Source organism: Drosophila subobscura, chromosome U (assembly GCF_008121235.1).
Source record: "Drosophila subobscura isolate 14011-0131.10 chromosome U, UCBerk_Dsub_1.0, whole genome shotgun sequence".
In the NCBI taxonomy this organism is placed as follows: Eukaryota; Metazoa; Arthropoda; class Insecta; order Diptera; family Drosophilidae; genus Drosophila; species Drosophila subobscura.
Window position 1 is genome coordinate 20,001,844 of NC_048534.1, and position 23,857 is coordinate 20,025,700.

Below are 23,857 nucleotides of genomic sequence, written 5' to 3' on the forward strand. Positions count from 1 at the left end.
AAACATTTGTATATGTATGTATGAGCACTTACATAGTTAACATGGAGATCCGCGAACCCCTTGGAGCTGGACCGGGTCGGGGGCACCTTGACAAGCCTCTAAGCACGTCTTCGACGACTGGCAATTGGCCCGAGATGTTGCCACAAAGATGCTGGAAGCTCGCTCTTCGTGTGGCTTGGCTGATTGTTTTTTTCTAGGTTTTCGGTTTCTACTTCTTGGGTTCTACTTGTGGTACCCTGCTGCTGGAGTGGAGCTCCGAGGTATTTGGGTTTGGTGTGGGTATTTGTGGCCGAAGGAAGAAAGAGTTTTGGGATGTCTTAAACATAATAAAGAGTACTCTTATTCATGTATATAAAATGTGCAAAAATGTGTAATCTTTTGTTCTAACAAGTACCATCTACACTTCTTCCAAATCAGCCTTCATCTAACTGTTCCAACTCCTGGAACTCTGCTCCTCCCAGACGATTATTTTAATCTCTTTACAAGCATTCTTACAGGTAATCTCCTCAGTCGCTATTTACCCCACAGCAAATCAACATTCAAACTTCTTTCCATTCTTTTATTGTTTATTTTTGTTGGGCCTTTTTTTGTTGGCCATTGAGTATGCGCGGAATTAATTAAACGGCTTAAATAAGATGTACTAACAATTTGTTGCTAATGTGCCAATCATTCGCCCTCTCCCCCAACGACGACGACTGCAGCCGAAAAAGTTCAGACCGAAGAACCAGGGAGTGTGCATCTTTTTGCAAATTAACTTTTGCATCACCATCATCATCATCATCATCATGGTGATCAGAAGCGGCAGCAACAGGCAGCAGGGCAGCAGCAGTGCAACTATGCAACAATCCATCGACAAGTCCCCAAAGTCGTGCATGAAAACATCTCTGAAGAATCATAGAAAATGCATTTGGATCTGCCCAAAACAACAACAGCAACAACAGCAACAAAGAAACGAAAATATTGTAATTTTAATATTAAATTAATGTTGGCAACTCTTAGTGGCAGTTGTTAGTGTTGCTGTTGCCTGCCGCTGCTGCTGCTGTTGCAGCATGTGGCGTGCCACAAAATAATTTGCCGAATCCAAAACAAAGTGGGTCGTTCACTGCATGTACCCCTACTGGTTGTGGGTGTCTCATAAACATTTATTTCCTTCTTGAGCTCTTGAGCAGGCCAATAAATGTTCGAACGAAAAGCGAAAGAAATTAAGAGATTTTATTTTAACATGCCACAAAGAGATCCGTGGGTGGGACTAATAAAATAATCTTGTGGTAGAAAATACAAGAAAATTTATATTTTTGTTAACTATTTTTTTACAAAGACAACAAATGCTTGTAAATTGCTTCAATGAAATGGAAATTCGTAATGGAATCTAAGTCGTAGTCAAATCAAACGTTTTGGTTATAAATTTCCTTTCTCAAAAATATACATAAATGGAATTAGGGATCTTCACGGGAATAATTATATTTTAATTAAATTAAATCCCATTAGGTCGTGCCTTAAATAAATCGCGGTAGTCAATAATATGCCCAGAAACCTCAAAATAAATTTAAATTGTATGAAAAGTATCAAAAATAATATTGAAAATAATATGCAAAATAAATATGAAATAAAATAACAAATAATTTATTCAAAATTCGTAAAAAATCAACATCTTTGGCAGCTTAATATTCGTTAATATTTTATGTTAAATTTAAGGGGATTTACACACCTAAAAGGGCATCCAGCGCGTAATTTCAATAAAAAATTCCAGCAAATGCCACAAAAAAATGTCAAAAATTGAAAGTTTTCCCTTTCTGCTCCTACAAAAAATACCAAGGCTAATAGGGCAGAAATCTTCCCTTGGGGCCTTATGATAATGCCCAAATAATGGCAACAGCAAAACCAATTATGTTAAAGATGTATGACCAAAAAATGTATGCCCCTCTCCTGGAGGGAGACTTGCATTTAGTGCACTTTTCCCGGCTGCCTTTTACTTGCACTCAGCGCGAAAAATAACGATCATACCGAAGAGAGAGAGACAGAGAGAGAGAGAGAGAGAGAGAGATGCACGTCCCCTTTGGAGGTTCTTCTCAGGCGACACTAAAAGTTCATCCATTTTGAGAGGTGTGCTAAGCGATAGCAAAAGCCATTTCCCATAATCGCAAGGCCCCCAACAAAACAACAACAACAGCAGAGACAACAACCGACAACAAAACGACAACACGAATTTCTATGGCCATCACAGGAGGAGGGGTAAGAAACAATTTTAAGGCTTGTCTCTTATGAAATAACAGCGCAGAGATTTTTAAATAATTCACAGGCGTGATTGGACACGCTTCGGAGTGTACCCAACACAACGATCTAGTAGGAGCGGAACACAAAGATCTGTGTAAACTCCCTGCACATTCGCCGCTTAATTTGCTTTACTCATGCAAACTCTTCGATGAATCGAAAGATGGCCTCTGCGGAAGATACAGGTCCAGGTCCAGGTCCCCCAAATGTCAGCGATTTTGGACCAGTTAAAGTTACACTAATTAGTCAGAGCTACAGCTCGTTGTACACAGACACCTGAACATGTCAAGGCATTAGAGCAGCAGCCGCAAGTTGCCCCCGCGCGCAGAGAGTCAAAGCGATTGCTGCCGACAACCATTTAAGGAGCAACTCGAGGTCAGAGCCAGCAGCAATGTGGAAGCACGCAAAGCAAACACAAATAGAGAGGGAGAGTGGGAGATAGAGAGAGAGGGAGGGTAGGCAGAACGAAATCGAATGACTAACCACCGCTAGACTGGACAACGATGAATTTATGTGCAGGGTGGCGTCTTCACGACAGCGCGCTGCAGCGGAGTCACGCTCTCTCTTTCGCTCGCTATTCCTTTCTAGCGCGTGTCTCGCTGAGAGCCGAGAGAGCGTGGTGAATAAGTTGTTGGCGCAGAACGTCACCTTGTTGGTAAATGCATCTTGGACTGGCCACAGGTGAGTATTGAACTGTGATCTGATCTGGGTCTCGTATTGCTTCCTGCTGCTAACACAGACATCATCACAGAACAAAAGTTCAACAATTGAATGCGAAATTTATTGCCAGCAATTCGCAAAACGAATCGCAAAAACCCAATCGAAATAAGGTACGGGTTGGAAGGGGAGTTAGTGTTTTTGCTATTGTTTTAATACCAATTTTGGTTTACTATTTTTTTGTATTTATTATTATTAAAAGTGCCCAAGTGTGTGCTCTACACGCTTGTCCCAGCAATTATGCCAATGCTAATGGAGCATTCTCTCTGGTGGATCATAAATATTGCCGGACAGCTTCCACTTCCTTGTGCTGCATGACTAAGCGCAGAGTGGATTCCATTGTCCCAGTGGATGCCATTGTTAAGCACGAATAAAGTTCAGCTTTACATTGTTCAAGGGCGCCAGATATGCCATGCTCTGTAAGCGAAGAAATATGTGAAAAATCTCAGAAATTCTGGAGCAACCCACTGTTAGGAGTCCCTCCTTGATCTTGGTGCCCAGCACATTGATGACCAAATGGCGACACGGCGTGGGTTTGGCCAGACAACCAATGGCATTGAGGACAAACCCATTTGTGATCTGATCGCATTCCTTGAGATCCATTAGCCGTAGTTGTGCGCATTTTCGTAACAGTCTCATAAGTCCAATATCCGTGACACGACCGCAGGAGCACAGGCCAAAGCACTCCAGCAGACCCAAATCATTGAAGAACTTGAAATGATCATCCTCCAGATTGTCATTGTTGCTCCAGCGCAGCTCCTCGAGGGAGTGCAACAGCCCCAGAGCGCGGGCATGTTCATTGGTGATCTCAAACTGTCCGGACAAATGCAAATGGGTGAGCCTGTTGCCCCGCTGCTCGGCCAGTGTGTTGAGGAAGCCAATGTTCAGCTCATTGGAGGTCACCCAGGTCTTGAGTGTGCAGCGCTTGAGCTTTGGCAGCTGCGCAATCACCTCAAAGTGTGAGTCGCAGCCGGAGAAGTGCAGCTCCTCCAGGTCCACACAACAGTCGGCTATCTTTTGGTACAAACTCTCATTCATCACCTCAAAGCAGCAGTCATCGAGGTTGAGGATGCGCAAGGACTTCAGGGGAATGCCAAACTCTCCCGAGTTCCAAAGCAAACAGTCGCGCAGTACCAGAGTTTGAAGTTTGGGAAAGCCGCAGAGATGTTTGCCTGGGAAAAGACAATACTTCTGGTTACAAAATAGACACCAAAGCGGTCGCAGACCTACCCGTATAACACCCATTAACCAATTCAAAGTACTCCAGTCCCCGATTGGCCTGCAAGTCAAAGCTCAGCACATCCTCCGCATCCTCACAATCGATGGTGATGCGCTTCAGGTGACGCATCCTTGACATGATCGCGCCATAGTGAAAGTCATCGGTGACACTTGTATAGTAAATCTCCTCGAGGTTCTTGCAATATTCCGCTATAAATTCCACCAGCAGCGACTCCTTGTCGTGCCAGGCACAGTCCACCAGCAGCACCTTGATGAACGGCCCCGCCAGCGTAAAGAAATTTATCATCTCCGGCAGTCGCATCGTCTCCAGATCCTCCACGTTGAGTGTGTGCCGGTGTGTGCGTGCCCAAATCTTGTATGCCTCTCGGAACTTGGGCGCCGTACAGGCCAGACGCACCTGATCCGTTAGCTCCGCCAGATAGTCGTAGACCCGCATCATGGTGTCCAGATTGAGGTCCAATATGTTGGTCGAGCAGCGGTACACAGAGCGCAGCGGTGCGAGGCCAAAGTGTAATTTTTCATCACCCATTTTGTGCCGAAAAGGGGAGCGCCCCTAAGGTTTAATTTTGTCTTGCTACATTTTTGACGTAGATATTTTTGTCATGGAAAGTTTTTGACATATTTTTGGGTTTTTTGATAGATGAAAAAATAATGGCAGAAATAAACAAAAGACAGATTTCTATTTATTTAGCTGCATTAATTCCCGAATGGTTATCATTTTTGGTAGATTGATAGATAATGCAAGCATTTATGATTCTACCAAAGTTCATCCTAATATCTGGGAAATTAGGTGCATTTTTTGATATTTTATTGAGTGGGTAATCCGGAATGTGCTGTGCATAAATCAGATCTTCAGTGCTATAGTGAAATCTTTCATATTAGAACGCTAACGAACACCTCGAACTTTCGTAAATTAAAGCCAGAAATTTCCACGATTTTCTAAGATAAAAAATAAAATAGTCAAAATAAAAATTACAAATAACAAAAAAATGCTTAAAATATTGTTTTAGATAAAATAAAAGTGTAAACAAATAAGTCTTGGAGCAAAGTCATTAAAATGTCTAGGATTCCACTGCATAACATTTTTGTTTGCTCAAACTCTGAAAGTCCAGCCTTTGAGCTTCAATCGACAGACCAAATCTTACTGCAGATTATGATACAAATATATGTAATTATGTATGTAAAATGTATGGTATTTACATATCTGTTTTGTGGCCGTGAGAACTCCATGAATCAATCCCCAAATACGCAACATATACCGGGTAGCAGCATACATAATGCTTCCCTTGATTGGCCTTGCACTTCCTATGGCTGGCTGACAGTGACCGCTGGCAGTATGCGGATCGAACGTTCGTTCGTCCAGCTGTATTGGCAATTTTATGCATTCCTCCATAAACAAGTTTTTCTCTCTTTTTGTTTGACAACAATTAATTGCATAATTGCGTGAATAAATGCATAAATCAATTGTCAATTGATTGAGAAGTCGCCATTGGATATAATATATATCATATGTATGTATTTTTATTTATAAATGTATCATTCAGAGATATGTTTGTAACGTTACAATAATGCGCCTCATACTGTGTTTATTTATTTATTTATTTTTACCGGATATGTTTGAAGAATTAATTTTGTTGGTTTTATACTTTCTCCCCGCGATAATTGTTGTTTGTTTTGCCTTTGTTTAGTGTTGAATTAAACGCAACTAACGGCTAATAGCAATGCTCTACAATTATAGTGAATATTCAATATTGATATTCCTTCCATGTGGGAAATGGTTTAGGGTATCCGTAAATATCCATAAATATGACAATTATTTTCTGGCACAGCTGTAGTACTTAGTGTTTTTATTGAATGGGAATCTTTGCCTTGTCTCTTTGTTTTAATTTAAGGTCTAATGATATTATAGAACTTAAGGAAATGTTTCTGTATTTGATATATCGACAGCAGGCATCCATCCTAGCTAGCCAAGTGCTCTAAACTGTTCCTTTACATCTGTTAATGTATTTTCTAGCATTTATTTGGGATATTTTTTGTTGGTATAACCAAACAAACAAAAAACCATTTAATTGCAACGAGCAGGTATTGTGCATACATTTTTAGTTTTTTCAACAATTATCAAGTTTTTAGGAATCAAAAAATCGTGTATGAACTGCTATAAAGTGGCATAATCTGTTCTACATCTTATACAGCTGGGTTTATCGTTCTTACATGAGAGATTTTAGGTGCCATCAGCATTTTCTGGTGCTCTCTTGTACTAGTATATATTGTTTAACTTGTTTTGAATACATAAATCCCATGATAGATAGTTGTTAAAGCTGTTAAAGTTACAAACTTAATTAAACAAGTTTATCTTCATTGCATTCTTATGGCATATATGACACAAATCAAAACTCCTGGCGATACAGCTCTGAGTCCAAAACATTAATAAATTGACTGCCAAAAATCTGTTTAATATTCTTATTACTTAAGTGCAAGTACACAGACATATGGCACAGTATGGCATTGTTTTTATTCCAAATAAAAATCTACGGTTTCGCACTGCCTTTTTGTTAATTTTCATAATTTATCTCCTGCCTATATTCATCGATTTTAGCTCCCTAAATCCAATGTGTTAGCTGCATGGTGCCATCATTGGTCCGCTGCGTATCCATAATGCTCATCTGGCGCACCAAACGCTTCATGGATGGCCGATGAACGGTTCGACCACTGCCACTGGCCATGCCCGCCACACCCTCCAAGGGCGTGCGCTCATCAATCGAACTCAAGGGCGGCTGCTGTCGAGGGAGACGATTGTCACGCAGCTCCAGCTCGACATCCGCCTCGGAGGCAGTGTTGGAGGAGCCGCCCAAGACATCAAGATTTTCATAGGATGTGGGCTGGGAGAGCACGGTCCTTGAAGGAGAATGCAAATATTCGTTTTAAATGATCGATTTTTAACCTACAAGACTCACTGCTTTTGGGCGCATCTGCAGCAATCCTTGAGCTGCCAGTCCTTGCCAAACTCTTCGCCCTCTTCGATGGTCTGCGGCAGCCGATGATGCAGCGTCTCGGGCAATCGCAGACCCGTCATGCCGCCCAGCATGGACACAAAACCCATGATAACCAGCGGCAGCTTGAGATTCTCCTTGCCCAAGTAGGTGACAAAGGGAATGACAATGAGGCCCAAGCCGCCGATATAGCTGGAAGCGCCAATGCCTATGCCACGCACTTGTGTGGGATAAAGCTCGCCAGCAAATGGATAGATGATGAGGAAGGAGGCGGAAAGCAGAGCCTTGGACACCAGATAGAGGTACAGCGTCTCATCGACAGCCTCATCGGGCAGCATGACAGTAATGACACAAGCCACACCGCTGCGAAGTAAACAAACAATTAGGCAACAATTTTAGCTAATAAATCCGTGAGCTCACCCCAATATCATGGACAAACTGAGCGGCCAGCGTCTGCCCCAGGTGTCCATAAAGTACCAGCAGCACAGGTAGCTGGGCAGCTCCACCACCGCGGACAGAAAGAAGCTCACATACTGATTGGTGCCCAGCGAGGGTCCATAGTAGCTGAGACCCAAATAGACCGTCTCATTGGCAAACCAACTGAGCGTAATCAATATCGTTTTCAAGCGCATATTGGGCGTGCGACAGAGATCTCGCAGACCCACATTGGCCACCTTTTTCTTCTCCTTCTTGAGCTTGTCGCGTCGGATTTGTGCCTCCAGCTTACAGTGCACCGCCTCGGGAAACTGTCGCCCATTCACTGTGGCCATGCGCTCCAGGATTTTGAGTGCCTCCTCCAGGCGGCCGCGCATGAGCAGCCAACGCGGTGATTCCGGCATGACAAACATGTAGAGGAAATACGCATAAAAGGGCAGCGAAGTGATGTAGGAGAGACGCACCCAATCGCGCTCCAGATAGGTGACAACCGACAGCAGCATAATGCCCGAGGTGTAGAAGGTGCAGGTCATGACAGTGACAAAGGAACGATAGTTCTCGCCCACAAGCTCCAGAGCTAAAAGAGAGGAGAGAACTTTCAGCTAAAGGAAAACCTTCCCTTTGCCTGCACTCACATATAATAAATGGTATCTGATACACCGCCGGTATTGTGAGCCCCACAATGACGCGACTGCCAGCCCAAGTCCAGAAATCCTTGCTCAGCGAAGTCATCAAGCTGCCGGCCAGCAGCGTGGCCAAGCAGGTGAAGTACGACAGCCGCCTGCCCGCTCGATCGTTGAGCAAACCAAACAAATAAACGCCCACGGGTCCGCCAGTGTTGAGTGCTGCCAGGCCAATTGTGGGATAGATATCCTGGTCGCACACCAAATCAAACTGTCGATAAACGGTCCATTAGCTGGGGGTTTAAGTGTGGCTTAAAGGATGATGCTGGTTTGATGCTTCAGGGAAATGTTTACAAGCTGCAGCCTAAATGAAGTTCTCTTAATGTTTGGTTTGTGTCTTTGTGGTGTCTGTGTGTGCCGCGCACATCAATCACAATGGAGGACCACACATTTGTGGTATTATATTCCCAGCCTTGCGTGCATTTAACCACAGGCCAAGTGCTGTTTGGCTCCAGCGTGGTCAGGTCAGCCTCATCTTCGAGCGAGTCCAGCAGCTGCGTCCAATTAACGCCGTAGGTGTGACATTTGCTGTAGACCAGCTCATCGTTTTCCTACAAAAATTACAGAAACAGTTTGTAGAACAATTTTACCGCTAAAAGTTGTAGTTTCTCTTAGCTGAAGTTTACCCAATTGTTACCCCACTTTTTACCCCCATTTCATCATCTATTTTTTCCCCATTTTGATTACTCATCGCACCACCCTCGTATCGACATTTTGGCACAATCAATGAGTGCTCTGGCCGCTTGATAGCGCACTCGTATGGCTGCCCACACACTCACCAGTTCCTTGGGTATGGCCAAATACTTGCGCTGCTCCAGCTGCATGTCCCCCAGTTCGGGTATGCGACACCAATAATCATCCGGAGTATCAGCCATAAACAGCTGATTGAAGGCACAAAAGCCACAGGGAATGCAAGCGGGCAGACAAATGCCAAAGACCAAAAGTTTTTGATATTTGCCAAACTCCCCAATGGTCGGCAGCAAGTCATCCAAGTCGAAGGCCTCCTGGAAGAGTAAGGAAGAAAGCAGAGTGAGTCGCGGATTGCCTTGGAGTTCTGGGTTACTTACATCAACTGAAGGTTGAGCTTGGGGTTTCTGTCGTTGGCGCAGCTCCGATAGCTCATCGTATTCATCCACATCGCTGTCCACAGTCTCTGACATGGCCAAACGCTGAGCTGGAAATGCCTGAGGCCTGAGTGTGTCTGCCACAAGAGCGTGCTGGCAGAAGCCACCGAAGTGCAGGCAAGGGTTGCAGAATAGCACAAAAAAATAGAGAACTTGCTGCCCAGCGAGGGTTCCATTTTATAATTTATATATTTTTGTTTGTTTATTCTTTAGTCGCAAACGTTAGATTTAAATTAAAGTTTAAACTAAAGTAAAATATTACACACACGCTTGAAAAATTCAAATTCGCTCGAATTACAGCTAAGACGAGCCACTAATTACAGTTGTTTAGGCTTTGATTTAACAATAAAGCAGGGTAGAAATTGTAAATTGAAGTACTTCAAACACTGCTGCATAGATTTAGTACTTTCTGTTGGGTTTGTCTACGCTTAAAGTACGAAATTTGAATACAGTTGTTGCTGGAATCGTTTACGGAAAATGTTTTGGGGGCTTAAAGATTATTGCGCGCTTCGTTCCATACACAGTTGAATGTGTATATCTATCCACCAATCATAAATAAACAGAAAAACTGTCGCAGAAATCACACACACGCACACACATTAGGCTTAAGTGTAAATTTGTGGCTAAACAAATACAAAAATACATTTCTTGCACACAATTCTCGCTCGATCCTCCCGCTCCATCCAGTGTCCAGCATTTAATCCACCTTCACCACACTGTAAATCTTTCTTATGAACCAAAAGCACGCAAAGAAGCCAATGGTGCCGGTGAGCAAGAAGAAAAGAAAGACCATAATGGCCGTGTAGCCAAAGTACAGGAACGTCGAGGCACTGTCCTTGATCGAGAGCTTCGTGATGAAGTAGTGACAGCAGTAAATAAATAGATAGACAGCCGTAAAGCCCGATGTGAGAAAGGAGCGCCACCACCAGTGATAATCCTCGGCACATAGATGGAAGTAGCACAGCAAAATGGTCGTCTCCGAGCACGTGATGACGAGAATAAGAAAGACCAGGAAGAGAAAGCCAAACATGTAGTACATCTGGCTGGACCACAGGGAGCTCAGTATAAAGAAGAGCTGTATGAAAATGCAGCCAAAGGGCAGCACGCCGCCCATCACGATGCCGGGTATGGGCTGTGTATAAATCGATTGATCGGGTATTTGTCGCGGTATCTGATTGGTGCGCACAGGATGCTCCAGGGCCTAGAATAAACAACGAATAAGTAAGCATAGCAGTGGAAGTTGTGGTCTACTTACGCGCTTGCGGAAACCAAAGTAAGCGCCAACAAATGTCAGCGGCACGGAGACGCCAAACCAGAGCGCCAGCAGGGCAACCAAAGTGCTAAAGGGCACAGCGCCCGAGCTGTTCTCGAACCACAGCACCAGATTCATGACAAAGAACAGCGAGAAGACAACGCTGCAAGCGGGAAGATTAAGATAAAGCATTGATAAATCTCAACCTGAACTCACCCTGGACACACAATCGAGGTGAGTATAACATTACTCTTCCACTTGAGACCGCCAAAACTCTTGTAAATACGCGCCGACACATAGCCAGCGGGTGTGCCCAGCGACACAAACAAAACCATGGAGCAGGTCATCAAAGCACCGCGATTGGCGGGCGACAGGAAACCCAAGCAGGCAAAGGCCAAGGTAATCATGGACATGACGAGCACCTGGATGCCAGAGCCCAGGAAAACAGACAGCAGCATGCCCTTGCGTGGCGGTCGGAACACATCGCCATGGACCAGCTTCCAGCCAAATTCCTCCTGTGCATCCTCGCCGCTATCCATCTGATTATATCTGGCAATGTCCTTGTGCAGAGTGCGCAGCATTATCATGGCCACCATGCCGCTGAGGAAGAGCACAATCACCAGGGAATTGAGGATGGAGAACCACTGAATATTCGTGTGGGGCATGGACTCGAGAATGTAATCCCAGCGGGAGGACCACTTGATGGCATCATTCTTCACAAACTTGACGCTGTACGAGTAGACAATGTTCAGCTGCTCGCCGGTCTTCAGGGAAGTCTCGCTTATGGCCAGCGGCTCGGCGCTCAGGCAATTGAGTGACTTGGGATCGGTGTGCTTGATGGATTTGGGTGTAACCTTCACGGAGATAATCCTGCCACTGTTGCCAAAGCCAATGCCCCAGTCCTCGAGCTGTCCGCTGTGATAGGTAATCTCCAGATCCACATGATTAAAGGGATAGTAATGCATGGGCTGGTTGTAGATGGAGTTGATGGGACAACCCTCGCCATCGGTGCGCACGAGACAGCCCATGGGGAAGCCGGTGCCGCAATATTGTTTGCCATTCTCCAGCGGATAGCACCAGGTCACCGGCATATTGTCCACAATCCAGTGATGCTGATAGTTCAAGCTGATGCCCTTCTTGAGGACCATCATGCGACGATTGCTGATGGGATCGCCACCCTTGTACTCCTTGGTGCAGGCCTACAGGGGGGAAACACAGAAAGTGCTAGAGTTTGCTTCTGGGGAGACTTCCCTGAGCTTCGACTCACCAAAGCGCATGCTTGATTCTCCAGAAACTGAATTTTATATGGACCCGGTCGTATGCGCTCGCCAAAGACCACCTGGCCGAGATTCTCCACGGGTGAGTTCTCCTCTTCGCCCAGACAGAAATCAAAGTGATGATATTCATAGGGTATGACCGATTCCTCAGTATTCAAGCGGTTCACATACAAGATAACATCCGACTGCGAACAAAACAAAGGGAAATAAAACAACATCAATCAGGAGAATATGTTGATAAATGTGCGACACTTTCAATTGGTTTTGGGCTATCTGGAGCGCTGCCTCTGCCTCTTTTTTATCTGCAAAACTATTGTTTGAGAGCGGCGTAACCGAAACGATTAACAAGCGCATAAGGCCGAACAAATAAGGTCTAGATCATCATAATGGTGGGGTATGGTATCTTGGCCAACTGAACCAACAAGACGGCAGGCAGGCTATGATGTTAAAGCATGTCTAAGACTAAACAGCAGCAACGTCAGCAGACAGCAGCCAGCACTCAGCAGCTAGCACTCAGCGGACATGGCACACACATTGCTGAACCTTATCAGTATGCTTCCGCCTTTTAACCGCAGCCATTAGAGGAAATTATCAGCACTTGCACTGCCCTTTTGCTAATTGTTAAGGCATAAAACACAAAAACACACACACACGTACACAAACCGAGACTTTTGTAGGCTAGTGTATTTGTACATACCTTGCATGTGCTGGACGTATCGGTTGTCTTGCAAAAGTTCACCGGTGCCAGGCCAGGCAAATAGAAGGCACCACCCAGTGTCAACAGCGTGTGCAGCAGGAGCAACAACAGCAGCGGGGACAGGCCCCGTGGCGGACCAGAATGCAGGATCATCTTCGGTGTGTTGTCGAATGGTTTCCCAGAGAGATTGGCCGATGTATGCTTAGTGGCAGGTGAACACACGTTGCACACACAGATGGGGGACGAGTGCAGCAACTGTTTTAGCGTTTATTACCTTGTGTTTTACGTGTTTTTCTAACTTTTCCACCTACGTTTCCTATTTTTTGGGCCGAACGTCAGCACCAGTGTGACAGCGGAATTATCAATAAAATATACCGTTAGGGCCACGAAAATATACCGAAATATACGTTTTCATTTTCAAAATATACCGTATCGTAAGCACTACGTAGTCAGGCGTTGCCACCTGGGATTTCACAATGGAATTCGATGGGATCAGTGTGGCTGCGGATTAACACCGCATGAGCCATATATGTACATAACTCGAACATAAATTGTCTGCTTAATTTTACTGTTTGATTATGATCAACAGAATATATACGTTATGTGCTCGCAAAAGCGGGAATGCAAATCACTAATTTTTCCCGTGGCTGTTCTTCAAAAACCGAAGAACCGACTGGAAAATGGCTAGGCTGGCAGCACTGGTTAGGGTTGGCTCAATGAAATGAATTTGTTTTATTAATCAAAGTGGATTTACGAAACAAGGAAACAAACATATCTTGACAAAATAGTTCCATTCATAAATATCTCGCTTAGCACTTGTGTTTTTCTAGCGCTTTTGTTAATCTTCGCTCATATTTCAAATACAACTGCCAGAATCGCATTTAGAGTTGCCATCGATTGCGAGGCTTCACATGTGTGTGGAATTACTCAGAACCGGCCTGTTTCGCTTTCAATTCGTTTTAAGGCAGCCACAAAAAAAGGCATCTAGCCATATTAATCTCAACTTGACCGCTCATTAAATCCAATCCTAAGTAAGTGGACTTTCAATTTGGCCTGGCATTCCGCGCGATTATCTGACAGGTGGGGAAGGTTCGCAAGCAGACGAGACAAAGGTGAATCGCAAAGCAACAGCGAAAAAAAAGTGAGTTTTTACTGCGTGTGTGAGTGTGTAGTCGTGTAGAACTGAAAGCGAAAAAAATCAATTCGCTGACGTTCAAGGTGTTGCAATCTTCCCCCCACTGGTGCCCAGCCCCTCGTATTGCAATATTAATTCGTAATTTTATTCGTTTTACAGTTGCTCTCGGACAATTGTCAAAAATTACGCAAAATTCCCACACACACAGACAGACAGAAGCACACATACTGACATCCCCCGTCCGCCTGGCCTCTTCGAGACGTCTGCACGAAATAGAAAGTAATAAAAAACACAAAAAAAACGCAAAATGACTTCCGACATAACGCTGCAATTGATTGCTATTTTGGAGAAGACAGTGTCGCCAGGTGAGTGCTTCCCCCCAACCCCTTTTTTGGGCATAAATTTTCCACACAAGTATAGGTGCCACTCAGGGCCATTTTTTTTGGGTTGTCTCTGCTGTCGTTTGGCGGGAGGGACGCGCGCGCCGCTCGTTGTATGTTGCGCAGGGTTGCAATACGCGGGTCGGATAGCATATGTTTCGTTGCTAGGTGCACACGCATACACAAACACATACATACACTTTTATGAATGTATGCATTTGTACGTACAATGATTAAGGATTTATAAATTTGCCACGAACCTAACCTCAAACAGGGGCAGATCCTACACAGAATCGTGCCTGTCCCTCCCTCCAAGCCACAAACTTGCGTCATCTAAAAGGTTTCGCACACACGTGTGTGTACATGTGTGCATTGGTGGGGGGAAAACATTTTTCTTGCCTACTACCCCGATAAGTCCCACAACCAGTTCTTCCGGTTGGTGATAAAGTCTGCGTGAAGCCCTAGCACTAACCTCACACATATACTCTTTCCCCCAGACAAAAATGAACTACTGTCGGCGAAAAACTTTTTGGAGCAGGCAGCGGCCAGCAATCTGCCAGAGTTCCTTAAGGCGCTGTCTGAGATTCTGGTCAATACGACAAACAGCGCCGTGGCACGCATGGCCGCCGGTCTGCAGCTCAAGAATCACTTAACCAGCAAGGACGAGAATGTGCGGCAACAGCACCAAGAGCGTTGGCATCAGTTCCCCAACGAGATCCGTGAACTAATCAAGAATAATGTAAGTGCAGAACGAAGCCACCGCTCCCCATAGATGCCTAAACATTTGCCTTGGTTTATTCACAGATTCTCAATGCTTTGGGTACGGAGAATACGCGTCCATCGTGTGCCGCTCAGTGCGTGGCCTATGTGGCGGTCATCGAGCTGCCCATCAATCGCTGGCCCATGGTCATTCAGACCCTGGTGAACAAGGTGGTCAGCGAGGGATCCAGCGAAATGCACCGCGAGTCAGCCCTGGAGGCGATTGGCTACATTTGCCAGGACATACGCTATGGCGTGATGGAGAATCAGTCGAATCAGGTGCTCACGGCCATCATTCATGGCATGCGCAAGGTGGAGCCCAGCAATCATGTTCGTCTGGCTGCTACCACAGCGCTGCACAACTCGCTGGAGTTCACCAAGGCCAACTTTGAGAAGGATTTGGAGCGCAACTTCATCATGGAGGTGGTGTGCGAGGCCACCCAGTCCACGGACTCCCAGATCTGTGTGGCCGCTCTTCAGTGTCTGGTGAAGATTATGACGCTGTACTATCAGTTCATGGAGCCCTACATGGCTCAGGCTCTGTTCCCCATTACGCTGGAGGCCATGAAGGCGGACAATGATGCCGTTGCCCTGCAGGGCATTGAATTCTGGTCGAACGTTTGCGATGAGGAGATTGATTTGGCCATCGAGAGCCAGGAGGCCACCGATCTGGGTCGTCCCCCAGCGCGTGTGTCCAAGCATTATGCTCGCGGTGCGCTGCAGTTCCTGACGCCCGTGCTGGTCGATAAGCTAACCAAACAGGACGAGTGCGATGATGAGGATACCTGGAGTCCGGCCAAGGCCTCATCCGTGTGCCTAATGGTGCTGGCCACCTGTTGCGAGGATGAGATAGTGCCCCATGTCTTGCCGTTCATCAAGGAGAACATTGAGTCGCCCAACTGGCGTTTCCGCGATGCTGCTGTCATGACCTTCGGCTCGGTGCTCAATGGACTGGAGACGAACACGCTGAAGCCGCTGGTGGAGCAGGCCATGCCCACGTTGATACGTTTGATGTACGATTCGAGTGTCATTGTGCGCGACACCACAGCCTGGACCTTTGGACGCATTTGCGATGTAAGCCACAGCCCAAACGTTTCCTTTCCAAATCTAAAACTTTGTTTTCCTTTTTCTTCCACAGATCATTCCCGAGGCGGCCATCGATAAGACTTATCTGCAGCCTTTGCTCGAGTGCTTTGTGAAGAGCTTGAAGTCGGAGCCGCGTGTCGCTGCCAATGTGTGCTGGGCATTCATTGGTCTCTCCGATGCTGCCTATGATGCCGCCTCCACTGGCGAGCGTGAGACTCCCGAGACGTACGCACTGTCGCCGTACTTTGAGTTTATCATCACTCAGCTGCTGGAGACCACCGATCGTTCGGATGGTGCACAGGCCAATTTGCGTGGCGCTGCCTACGAGGCACTCATGGACATGATCAAGAACTCGCCACTCGATTGCTATTTGGTGGTGCAGCGCACCACAATTGTCATCCTGGAGCGCTTGAACCAGGTCATGCAGATGGAGTCGCACATCAGCAATCACAGCGATCGCCATCAGTTCAACGATCTGCAGTCGCTGCTGTGTGCCACGCTGCAGAGTGTGTTGCGCAAGGTGCACGAACAGGATGCCCCACAGATATCTGATGCCATTATGAGTGCTCTGCTTACAATGTTCAATTCGAGTGCCGGCAAATCGGGCGGTGTGCAGGAGGATGCCTTCCTGGCTGTCTCCACACTGGTGGAGCTCTTGGGCGTACAGTTTGCCAAGTACATGCCGGCCTTCAAAGATGTGCTGATCATGGGCCTGAAGAACCATCAGGAGTATCAGGTATGCTGTGCCACTGTCGGCTTAACCGGAGACATTTGCCGCGCACTCAAGGAGCAAATGGTGCCGTACTGCGATGAGATTATGTCTGTTATGATGACCAATTTGGCGGAGCCCACTCTACATCGCACTGTCAAGCCGCAAATACTTTCGGCCTTTGGCGACATGGCGCTCAGCATTGGCAGTAACTTCTTGAAGTATTTAAGCGTGGTGCTTGAGATGCTGCGCGCCGCTTCCAATTTGCAGGTGAGTGGCAGACATTGTCCTTAGCCCAGAGTAGCTTTAAAGCCGCACTCTTTTTTCTCAGACGGATGCCAGCAACTTTGACATGAACGAGTACATTGCCGAGCTGCGTGAGAGCGTGCTGGAGGCGTACACTGGCATCATTCAGGGTCTCAAGGGACTCGATCAAACTGCGCATCCCGATGTGATGCACATGGAACCGCATCTTATGCACATCATTGGCTTCATAAAGCGCATTGCACAGGATGGTGAAGTCTCCGATTCGATGATGGCCAGTGCTGCTGGATTTATAGGCGATTTGTGCACTTCATTTGGGCCACGTCTACACTCACTGTTGGACGATGTTGTCATTACACAATTCCTCGCCGAGGGCAAGCGTTCAAAGGGTCAGCGCACGAAAATGTTATGCTCGTGGGCCATCAAGGAGATCAAGAAGATCAATAGCCAGAGCATAACGCAGTGAAAATCTAACTAGAGGTTAATGTTTCCTCCATACCAAAACCACCCCCCCTTCAATGAGTGAATGTTTAATGCAGCCGCTGGTAAGTAGATTCTCATTATTTAAACCATCCACAAAGGAGACCTCTCACAGCTGAAAAAAATTATGTTCAACATTTTTCCGTTTGTTTAATTTTGATTTTTGCAGTCCAGTCCGAAAAATCTCTCCCTGATTCTATTTGCTAAGTTTTGTTTGTCCGATTTATACATATATTGTTGCTGTGCAACGTGTAAATGCTAAGACACATTGTTTATAAAACTAAAAATTAATTTTAAGTTGAAAGAAAATGGTTCCCACAAACCCAAACCCAACCTAACCCTATTATAAATAGTGATTACCATTTTGTTAAACGCAGACCAAACAGACTGCCCATTGACCTACCCACCCATCTATTATCTATTATGGCCAGAAGCAAATTATGACAATTATGATTTATGGGCAGACTGTTTGGCATGGCTGCTGTTGTACCCCCAACTCCCGATTTTAATCAGATATCAGAAGTTTGTTCAACGAAATTATGTCAAACCCTAATCTAAGTGTGTGGAAAATCGGTTCAAAAAACACATTAAATGCATTACAAAATTCCCTGGAAACATTAACTTGTAGTTAGCTGCTATAAAAAACACACAGAAAAAAAACAAACCTTAATTTATAAGACATAATTATGCCTATCCTTATATGTAATCTAAACAAAACAAAAACCCCTTAGAAAAAAACTAAAAATCACAAAAAAATGCGTGTGAGATGATATGTGAGCTAATGATGATGATAATGCAACTGAATCTGATGTACGATTATGCTAAAATGAATGACAAATGATGATGATGATTATATGACTGCAATCGAGAGAGCGTATGTATTTGTCTACTTACAAGTCTGAGTGCCTGCCAGTGTGCGCGAGTCTGACAAACTGCCTTAAACCACTTCCCCCGAAATGAATCCCAGCCCCCAAATGATCATATTTCTAGTGTGAATCTGTGATTGGATGCCCGTGTGAGAGCAAATGAATTTTGTGTTTGAGTTTGGATGATGTAAACCTGCTTCCCATTCTCCTCCTGCCCCTCACATTTTCGTTTGGCGCGCGTGTGTTGGCGTGTGTTGTGTGATATTAAATAATTAAGCGTAAGAATTTTTCTAGTGAATGAATTTAGACGTAAGCAAAACCAAAACAACAACAAAAAGATTTTAAACGGATTTGAATTTAAAATTTACACAAACAAAAAACCGAAAACGAAACGAAAAACAATTGTAAGACTCAAAGACGACTGAAAAAAAAATAACAAACTTAGTAACTATAATGGAAAAAAAACGAAATACAAAAATGACTTAGGGGACGTACAAAGCATTGGGGCGTGGCGGTTAGGAAATACAAAACAAAAATAGAACAATAAACCTCTCAAAATACACCAATAAATTACAAATTAAAACTATATTTTTTTGGGCATTAAATTACATTAAATTTATGTCGCTACGCTCCAGACAAAAATATACCTTAACTTCATGAAATTATTTACAATTTGTTTTGCTTTGACTTTAATTATATATATTTTTGTGGTATTTAAATTGTGTAAAAAAAATTAACAGCAATAACAACCAAGCAACTACCTGCAGCACACACAAAACATATATAAATATATATTAAATAAACGAAAGATGCTAAAACTCAACGAGCAACGGACCAGGGTATACAACAAAAACAAAGAAAAAACAAAAACGAAGACTAGAAAAAAACCCGTACTTTACATATGGCATTAAAGAGCTGCGCTGAAAGACAAATATACATTACATTTTACATCCAATAAACGACATGGGACGATAACAAGAGATGGAACCAAAGCGTCTACGTTTTTTACCCAAATAAATTAATAAATTTCTAACTTAACTTATTAAATTACTTCAAAACTGTCAATTTATTAATTTTTTTTTTAAATATTTAAATTTGCACATATTCTGCTTAGTTTCTTTTTCTTTTACCAACTTACAAAGTTCACTTTAATTTTTCATCATTTGTAGTTACAACAAAAAAATAAGTTTATAATTTATTTATTCTTAAAAAATGTATCTTTCAATAAGAACATAAAAACATGATTCAGATCCGGCACAACAGTTATTTAAGCTATTCTAAATTTAAAAAAAAAACTGCGTATCTTTATATTTAGTTTGTTTAAATAGTTTACACAATATAAAATAGTTTTTTGATCTTCCTTCGCTTCTAAGAATGTGCCTTTAAAAGCCCAGACCTGGTTCCGACTCGACGACACTTACAGACCTAGGACTATTACATTATATTACCGTAAGTTCATTAACACTTCCATACGCAAACGCAAAACATAACCAGAAACTACCTTACGAAAAAGACGCGACTGTGAACGAAAAAGAGAAGAGAAGAGACGATGAAGAATAACGGAAATCCTATATAAATCAAGTGAAAAAACTAACCGTTTAAAATCTTTTGCAAACATTTCATTACACTTACAATTAAAACTAAGTGTAAAAGTGTGTTGAAAACTGAATGTAAAGCAAACTATTGTGTGTAGCATAATAGACCCTAGTTAAGCCTACAAATATGAAATGATTTGTAATTAGAATATGGAATTCATTAAACAAAGCTCAATTGGAATTCAATTTGAGCTTTTTTCAATGAAAACTGCTACAAATAAGTTGTCATTTCAAAAATAAATTCCAAAAACAAAGTAAACATTGGTACAGTTTCCGTTTTGCAATTGAAATATCGCACAGCCGTCCAAAAGAGAGCAAACAAAATTGAAAATTAAGAAATAAATGTTAACCCCTTTTCAACATATCAAAAAAATGATGTAATGGAATTGTTTGAAATGACAACTTTAGAACCAATATCAAGAACACTCATACAATAACGAGACAATTTGAATTGCCAAAATTAATTAAATTAATATGTACTAAAATTAGCAATGAATGATTCAATATGATGAAGATTAAGAATGATGAAGATGAAGAATGGTGATGTATGTCTATGTCTGCCTCTTGAATGACTCTTGGATGACTTCTGAATCTATTGAAGAAGAACTGAGCGCTGAGCTTGAGCCTGAGCAAAGGCAGCCGGCAGCCCCGTCGAGTGGATCTAGCACTTTATGGCTGTGGTAAACGAAAAATGTAAGTGATGCATAGAATATTTTAAATTCAATTTATCTAAATAAGTTAGTTACATAAACTAAAAAAAAACCAAAGAAAAATCTGCGCACAAGCGTCCCGAAACACATACATAAAATATTTTGCTAATAATCATATATTTCTCTTTCTTTGCACATATTCTTCACAGGTGTGTTGATTGAGTATGACTTGATGAGATGAGTACTTGAGATGATGCTTGTGCGTGCGTTGTATGATGAAATGATGATGATGATGATGTATAATGTGATGATTGACAAATGGTTGTTTATGGCAAAGAAAAGTTGTTTGGGAAAGAGAAAACGAGTGTTGGGAGTGAATGGAACAAAATACCACCCAAGTACTAGAGAAAACACTCATCTAGCACAAATTTCTACCTTTTATACATTACATTACATTACATGCTACATACATTAGAGATCTAGTATAAATGTAAGAACATGTGTGTGCCCGCAACTGTGACTGAGTTTATCTGTATGTTTATCATTCCAACAAAAAAAAAAAAATAATAAGAAAAGATAAAAGAAAACCCAAAAACCGAAACCTCTTCAGACTTTTCATGAGTTTGTTTAAAACTAAGCTTGTAAAAATTTTAATTTTCCGTCATTAGGTTTAAAAACATAAACTATCATAAGGGTTAAATGGTTGCTCCAATTTTGGACACATTTTTACCGCTTAATTATATGTGTGTGGATAGGGTGTAGGTCGTCGTCGTCGTCTGTTCTACAAACAATTGCCAATTGTGCTGCAACTATAACTGTAAACATTGCCTGTGATTTGATCAACTGTGTATGCTAAGTGTGTGCGTGCGAGCATGCTTGCAAGTCCGTGTGTGTGTGTGTGTACGGTTATGATATTGAGTAAGGAAAAAAGCACCACGCGCAGCAGAGAGCAAAGAAGAAATGTAAAGAAATGATGAGATATTTTTTAAATGTAAAACAAAAACATAAAATAATAAATAAACTGTACACAACGGTAATTGTAAACGAAACGAAAACGAGAAGATAAACAAATTGAAAAACGTAACATATGGTACTGATTTTATACTGAGAACTGAGACTTACTATTTATACAACAAATACGCAACGGCAACAAACTAAACTAAACGAAAACACTTACTTAAGGACTCTCACAATGAATTACTTTACACGGGACTATGGGACAAAACATATTTACGGAACGTACTACCAAAACATAACCAAAACAAAACAAAACAAAAACAAAACGTCAAACTAGTGAAATTTACATGAAACATACATACATACATAACTTACTTATGCATTACATATACATTACATACATATGAGCATTATAATAAATTAATTGTATCACAAAATATGCATTGACAAATGTATATTTAAACGAAACTAAGAGGAATAATAACTAAAGGCAAAGCTGACGCGCGGTGCTTTTGGCGCATATTTCTGTGCTAATTCTGTATGATAGTTATAACAAATTTTAGTCGAGAGATAGAGAGAGAGAGCGAAAGTGAGCGTGTACGAAAGCGAGAGAGCGTAAATTGCGTGAGCTTTTAAATCGGAATTTAAACAATAAGTTAGTTTCTATTAAATTATGCTGTATTATCACAATCCCCAAAAAAACCACCCCTAGTTCGGCCCACAACCTGTTCATGAACAAATTGTATGACTGATAGTTTGTACGCGACAAATTTTAGCAAATGTAAATTGTGTTTCTGTGTGCAAGAGCGAGAATAAAAGAATTTTGAATGCAAGAGCAACAAAACAAACGGTAAAGTCTTTTATTCGGAATAAAATACGGAAATACGGAATAAACGGCACTTTGGAGCTTTCAACAGGCTAGAGCTTTGCCCGATCTGGTAACGTCAGCACTCCCGACTCCAACAATTTCTTCAGTTCCGCGGGTTTCAGCTCCAGTTCCTCGATCAGTTCTGCCTGTTTGGTGTTTTCCGCCTTGGGCAGCTGGCCAGGCGTACGACTCAATCGTGGAGCGGGACGTGGCGCCACTGCGTCGCCGAGCAGCTCGAAGGATTCCCGCTCTTTGTTGTGTGTGTGTTGGTGAACCTTTCGATAGTCCAGCACGGGATAAACGCAAGCGTCCACATCCTCGAAGATCTGCGACCATTCTGCTTGGGTTTTTGTCAGGAATGCTTCCGTTAGCAGCCGCCTGCCACGCTCTTGATGCTCGTCTCCGAACTGCGACAGATCCTCTGGCAGCTGCAGTCGCTGCCTGAGCAGCTCGAAGAACTGCGGCTCCAGGGCGCCCACAGACATGTAGAGGCCATCCTTCGTTTCGTAGGTGTCGTAGAAGTAAGCTCCGCCATCGAGAATGTTGTCGCCACGCTGCTTTCCCCAAATGTGCAGATCCCGGGACAGGAACAACCAGCTGGCCACATAGGCAGCACCTTCGACCATGGAGGCATCCACGACCTGCCCACGCCCGGAATTGTGTCGCTCCAGCAGGGCCAGGCAAATGCCCAGGGCACACATCACACTGCCGCCCGCGAAATCGGCCAACAGATTAATCGGCGACGTGGGCTTCTCGTGGCTGCGGCCCAGCATGGACAGCACCCCCGAAATGGCTGCATAGTTGAGATCGTGACCAGCACGTGCCGCCAGGCGTCCCTGCTGGCCAAAACCCGTCAGCCGAGCATAAATCAAGCGCGGATTCTCTGCACACAAGTCGGCGGGACCCAAATGAAGTTTCTCCATGACGCCGGGTCGAAAGGGTTCGATGAGAACATCGCATTTCCTGGCCAGGCGACGCACCAGCTGCTGTCCCGCTGGGTCTTTCACATTGACACACATTGTGCGCTTGCCATGCTGCAGTACATCCAACGGATTGTCGAGTATCTGGAAGTTAAAGTAAAGTTAAACAAAAGATGGAATTTCCAATTGCTTTGTTTACCTTGTCAATGCGCGTGACGGTGGCTCCAAAATCGGTTAGGATTTTGCCACACAGTGGACCAGGCGCCAGTCCAACGAATTCCAATACTTTAATGCCTTTCAGCGGCATATTTCAAAGGCTGCAGGTCTTTTAGTAGGTACTAGTGCTAGTACAAGGCTTAATTGCACTTTGGACGCCATTGCATTAGTGCTGCCACCTTGGCTTGTTTTTTAGTGTAAGACAATTATAGGATTTTAGCTATACATTAAATGTAAATGGTTACTAGCGCCAACTGATGTGCTACTCTATTTAGCTTAATATTTAT

At 43.6% G+C, this 23,857-nt stretch overlaps 5 protein-coding genes across 7 annotated transcripts; 1 reads left to right on the forward strand and 4 right to left on the reverse strand.

The window, feature by feature from the left end:
• Nucleotides 1–3,180: 3,180 nt before the first annotated feature.
• On the reverse strand, nucleotides 3,181–4,813 carry LOC117900339. Its single transcript, XM_034810677.1, has 3 exons — nucleotides 4,219–4,813; nucleotides 3,457–4,160; nucleotides 3,181–3,405 (listed from the first exon to the last, which is right to left on the reverse strand). The coding sequence occupies exons 1-3, from the start codon at nucleotides 4,754–4,756 to the stop codon at nucleotides 3,349–3,351; spliced, it is 1,299 nt and encodes a 432-aa protein (XP_034666568.1). The 5' UTR covers nucleotides 4,757–4,813; the 3' UTR covers nucleotides 3,181–3,348.
• A 1,996-nt stretch (nucleotides 4,814–6,809) lies between these two features.
• LOC117900681 (carcinine transporter) lies at nucleotides 6,810–9,579 on the reverse strand. The gene is made up of 7 exons (XM_034811127.1): nucleotides 9,403–9,579; nucleotides 9,115–9,339; nucleotides 8,701–8,886; nucleotides 8,288–8,546; nucleotides 7,638–8,229; nucleotides 7,182–7,580; nucleotides 6,810–7,122 (listed from the first exon to the last, which is right to left on the reverse strand). The coding sequence occupies exons 1-7, from the start codon at nucleotides 9,493–9,495 to the stop codon at nucleotides 6,828–6,830; spliced, it is 2,049 nt and encodes a 682-aa protein (XP_034667018.1). The 5' UTR covers nucleotides 9,496–9,579; the 3' UTR covers nucleotides 6,810–6,827.
• Nucleotides 9,580–10,058: 479 nt separating this feature from the next.
• LOC117900682 (transmembrane 9 superfamily member 2) lies at nucleotides 10,059–13,026 on the reverse strand. Its single transcript, XM_034811128.1, has 5 exons — nucleotides 12,686–13,026; nucleotides 11,979–12,173; nucleotides 10,928–11,910; nucleotides 10,715–10,874; nucleotides 10,059–10,660 (listed from the first exon to the last, which is right to left on the reverse strand). Exons 1-5 carry the CDS (start codon nucleotides 12,836–12,838, stop codon nucleotides 10,157–10,159), a joined length of 1,995 nt encoding a protein of 664 aa, XP_034667019.1. The 5' UTR covers nucleotides 12,839–13,026; the 3' UTR covers nucleotides 10,059–10,156.
• A 535-nt stretch (nucleotides 13,027–13,561) lies between these two features.
• On the forward strand, nucleotides 13,562–18,689 carry LOC117902724 (importin subunit beta). 3 transcript variants are annotated; one of them, XM_034814291.1, is made up of 7 exons: nucleotides 13,562–13,716; nucleotides 13,980–14,185; nucleotides 14,698–14,939; nucleotides 15,005–16,033; nucleotides 16,098–17,024; nucleotides 17,086–17,563; nucleotides 17,668–18,689. In XM_034814291.1, the coding sequence occupies exons 2-6, from the start codon at nucleotides 14,128–14,130 to the stop codon at nucleotides 17,482–17,484; spliced, it is 2,655 nt and encodes an 884-aa protein (XP_034670182.1). In that variant the 5' UTR covers nucleotides 13,562–13,716; nucleotides 13,980–14,127; the 3' UTR covers nucleotides 17,485–17,563; nucleotides 17,668–18,689. The 3 variants fall into 3 exon arrangements, with proteins under 3 accessions (XP_034670182.1, XP_034670181.1, XP_034670183.1); XM_034814290.1 differs by having other exon boundaries at nucleotides 13,593–13,826; XM_034814292.1 differs by lacking the exon at nucleotides 13,562–13,716 and adding an exon at nucleotides 13,845–13,903.
• Nucleotides 18,690–22,438: 3,749 nt separating this feature from the next.
• Nucleotides 22,439–23,730, reverse strand: LOC117902725 (alpha-methylacyl-CoA racemase). The gene is made up of 2 exons (XM_034814293.1): nucleotides 23,554–23,730; nucleotides 22,439–23,498 (listed from the first exon to the last, which is right to left on the reverse strand). The coding sequence occupies exons 1-2, from the start codon at nucleotides 23,659–23,661 to the stop codon at nucleotides 22,485–22,487; spliced, it is 1,122 nt and encodes a 373-aa protein (XP_034670184.1). The 5' UTR covers nucleotides 23,662–23,730; the 3' UTR covers nucleotides 22,439–22,484.
• Between the last annotated feature and the right edge of the window lie 127 nt (nucleotides 23,731–23,857).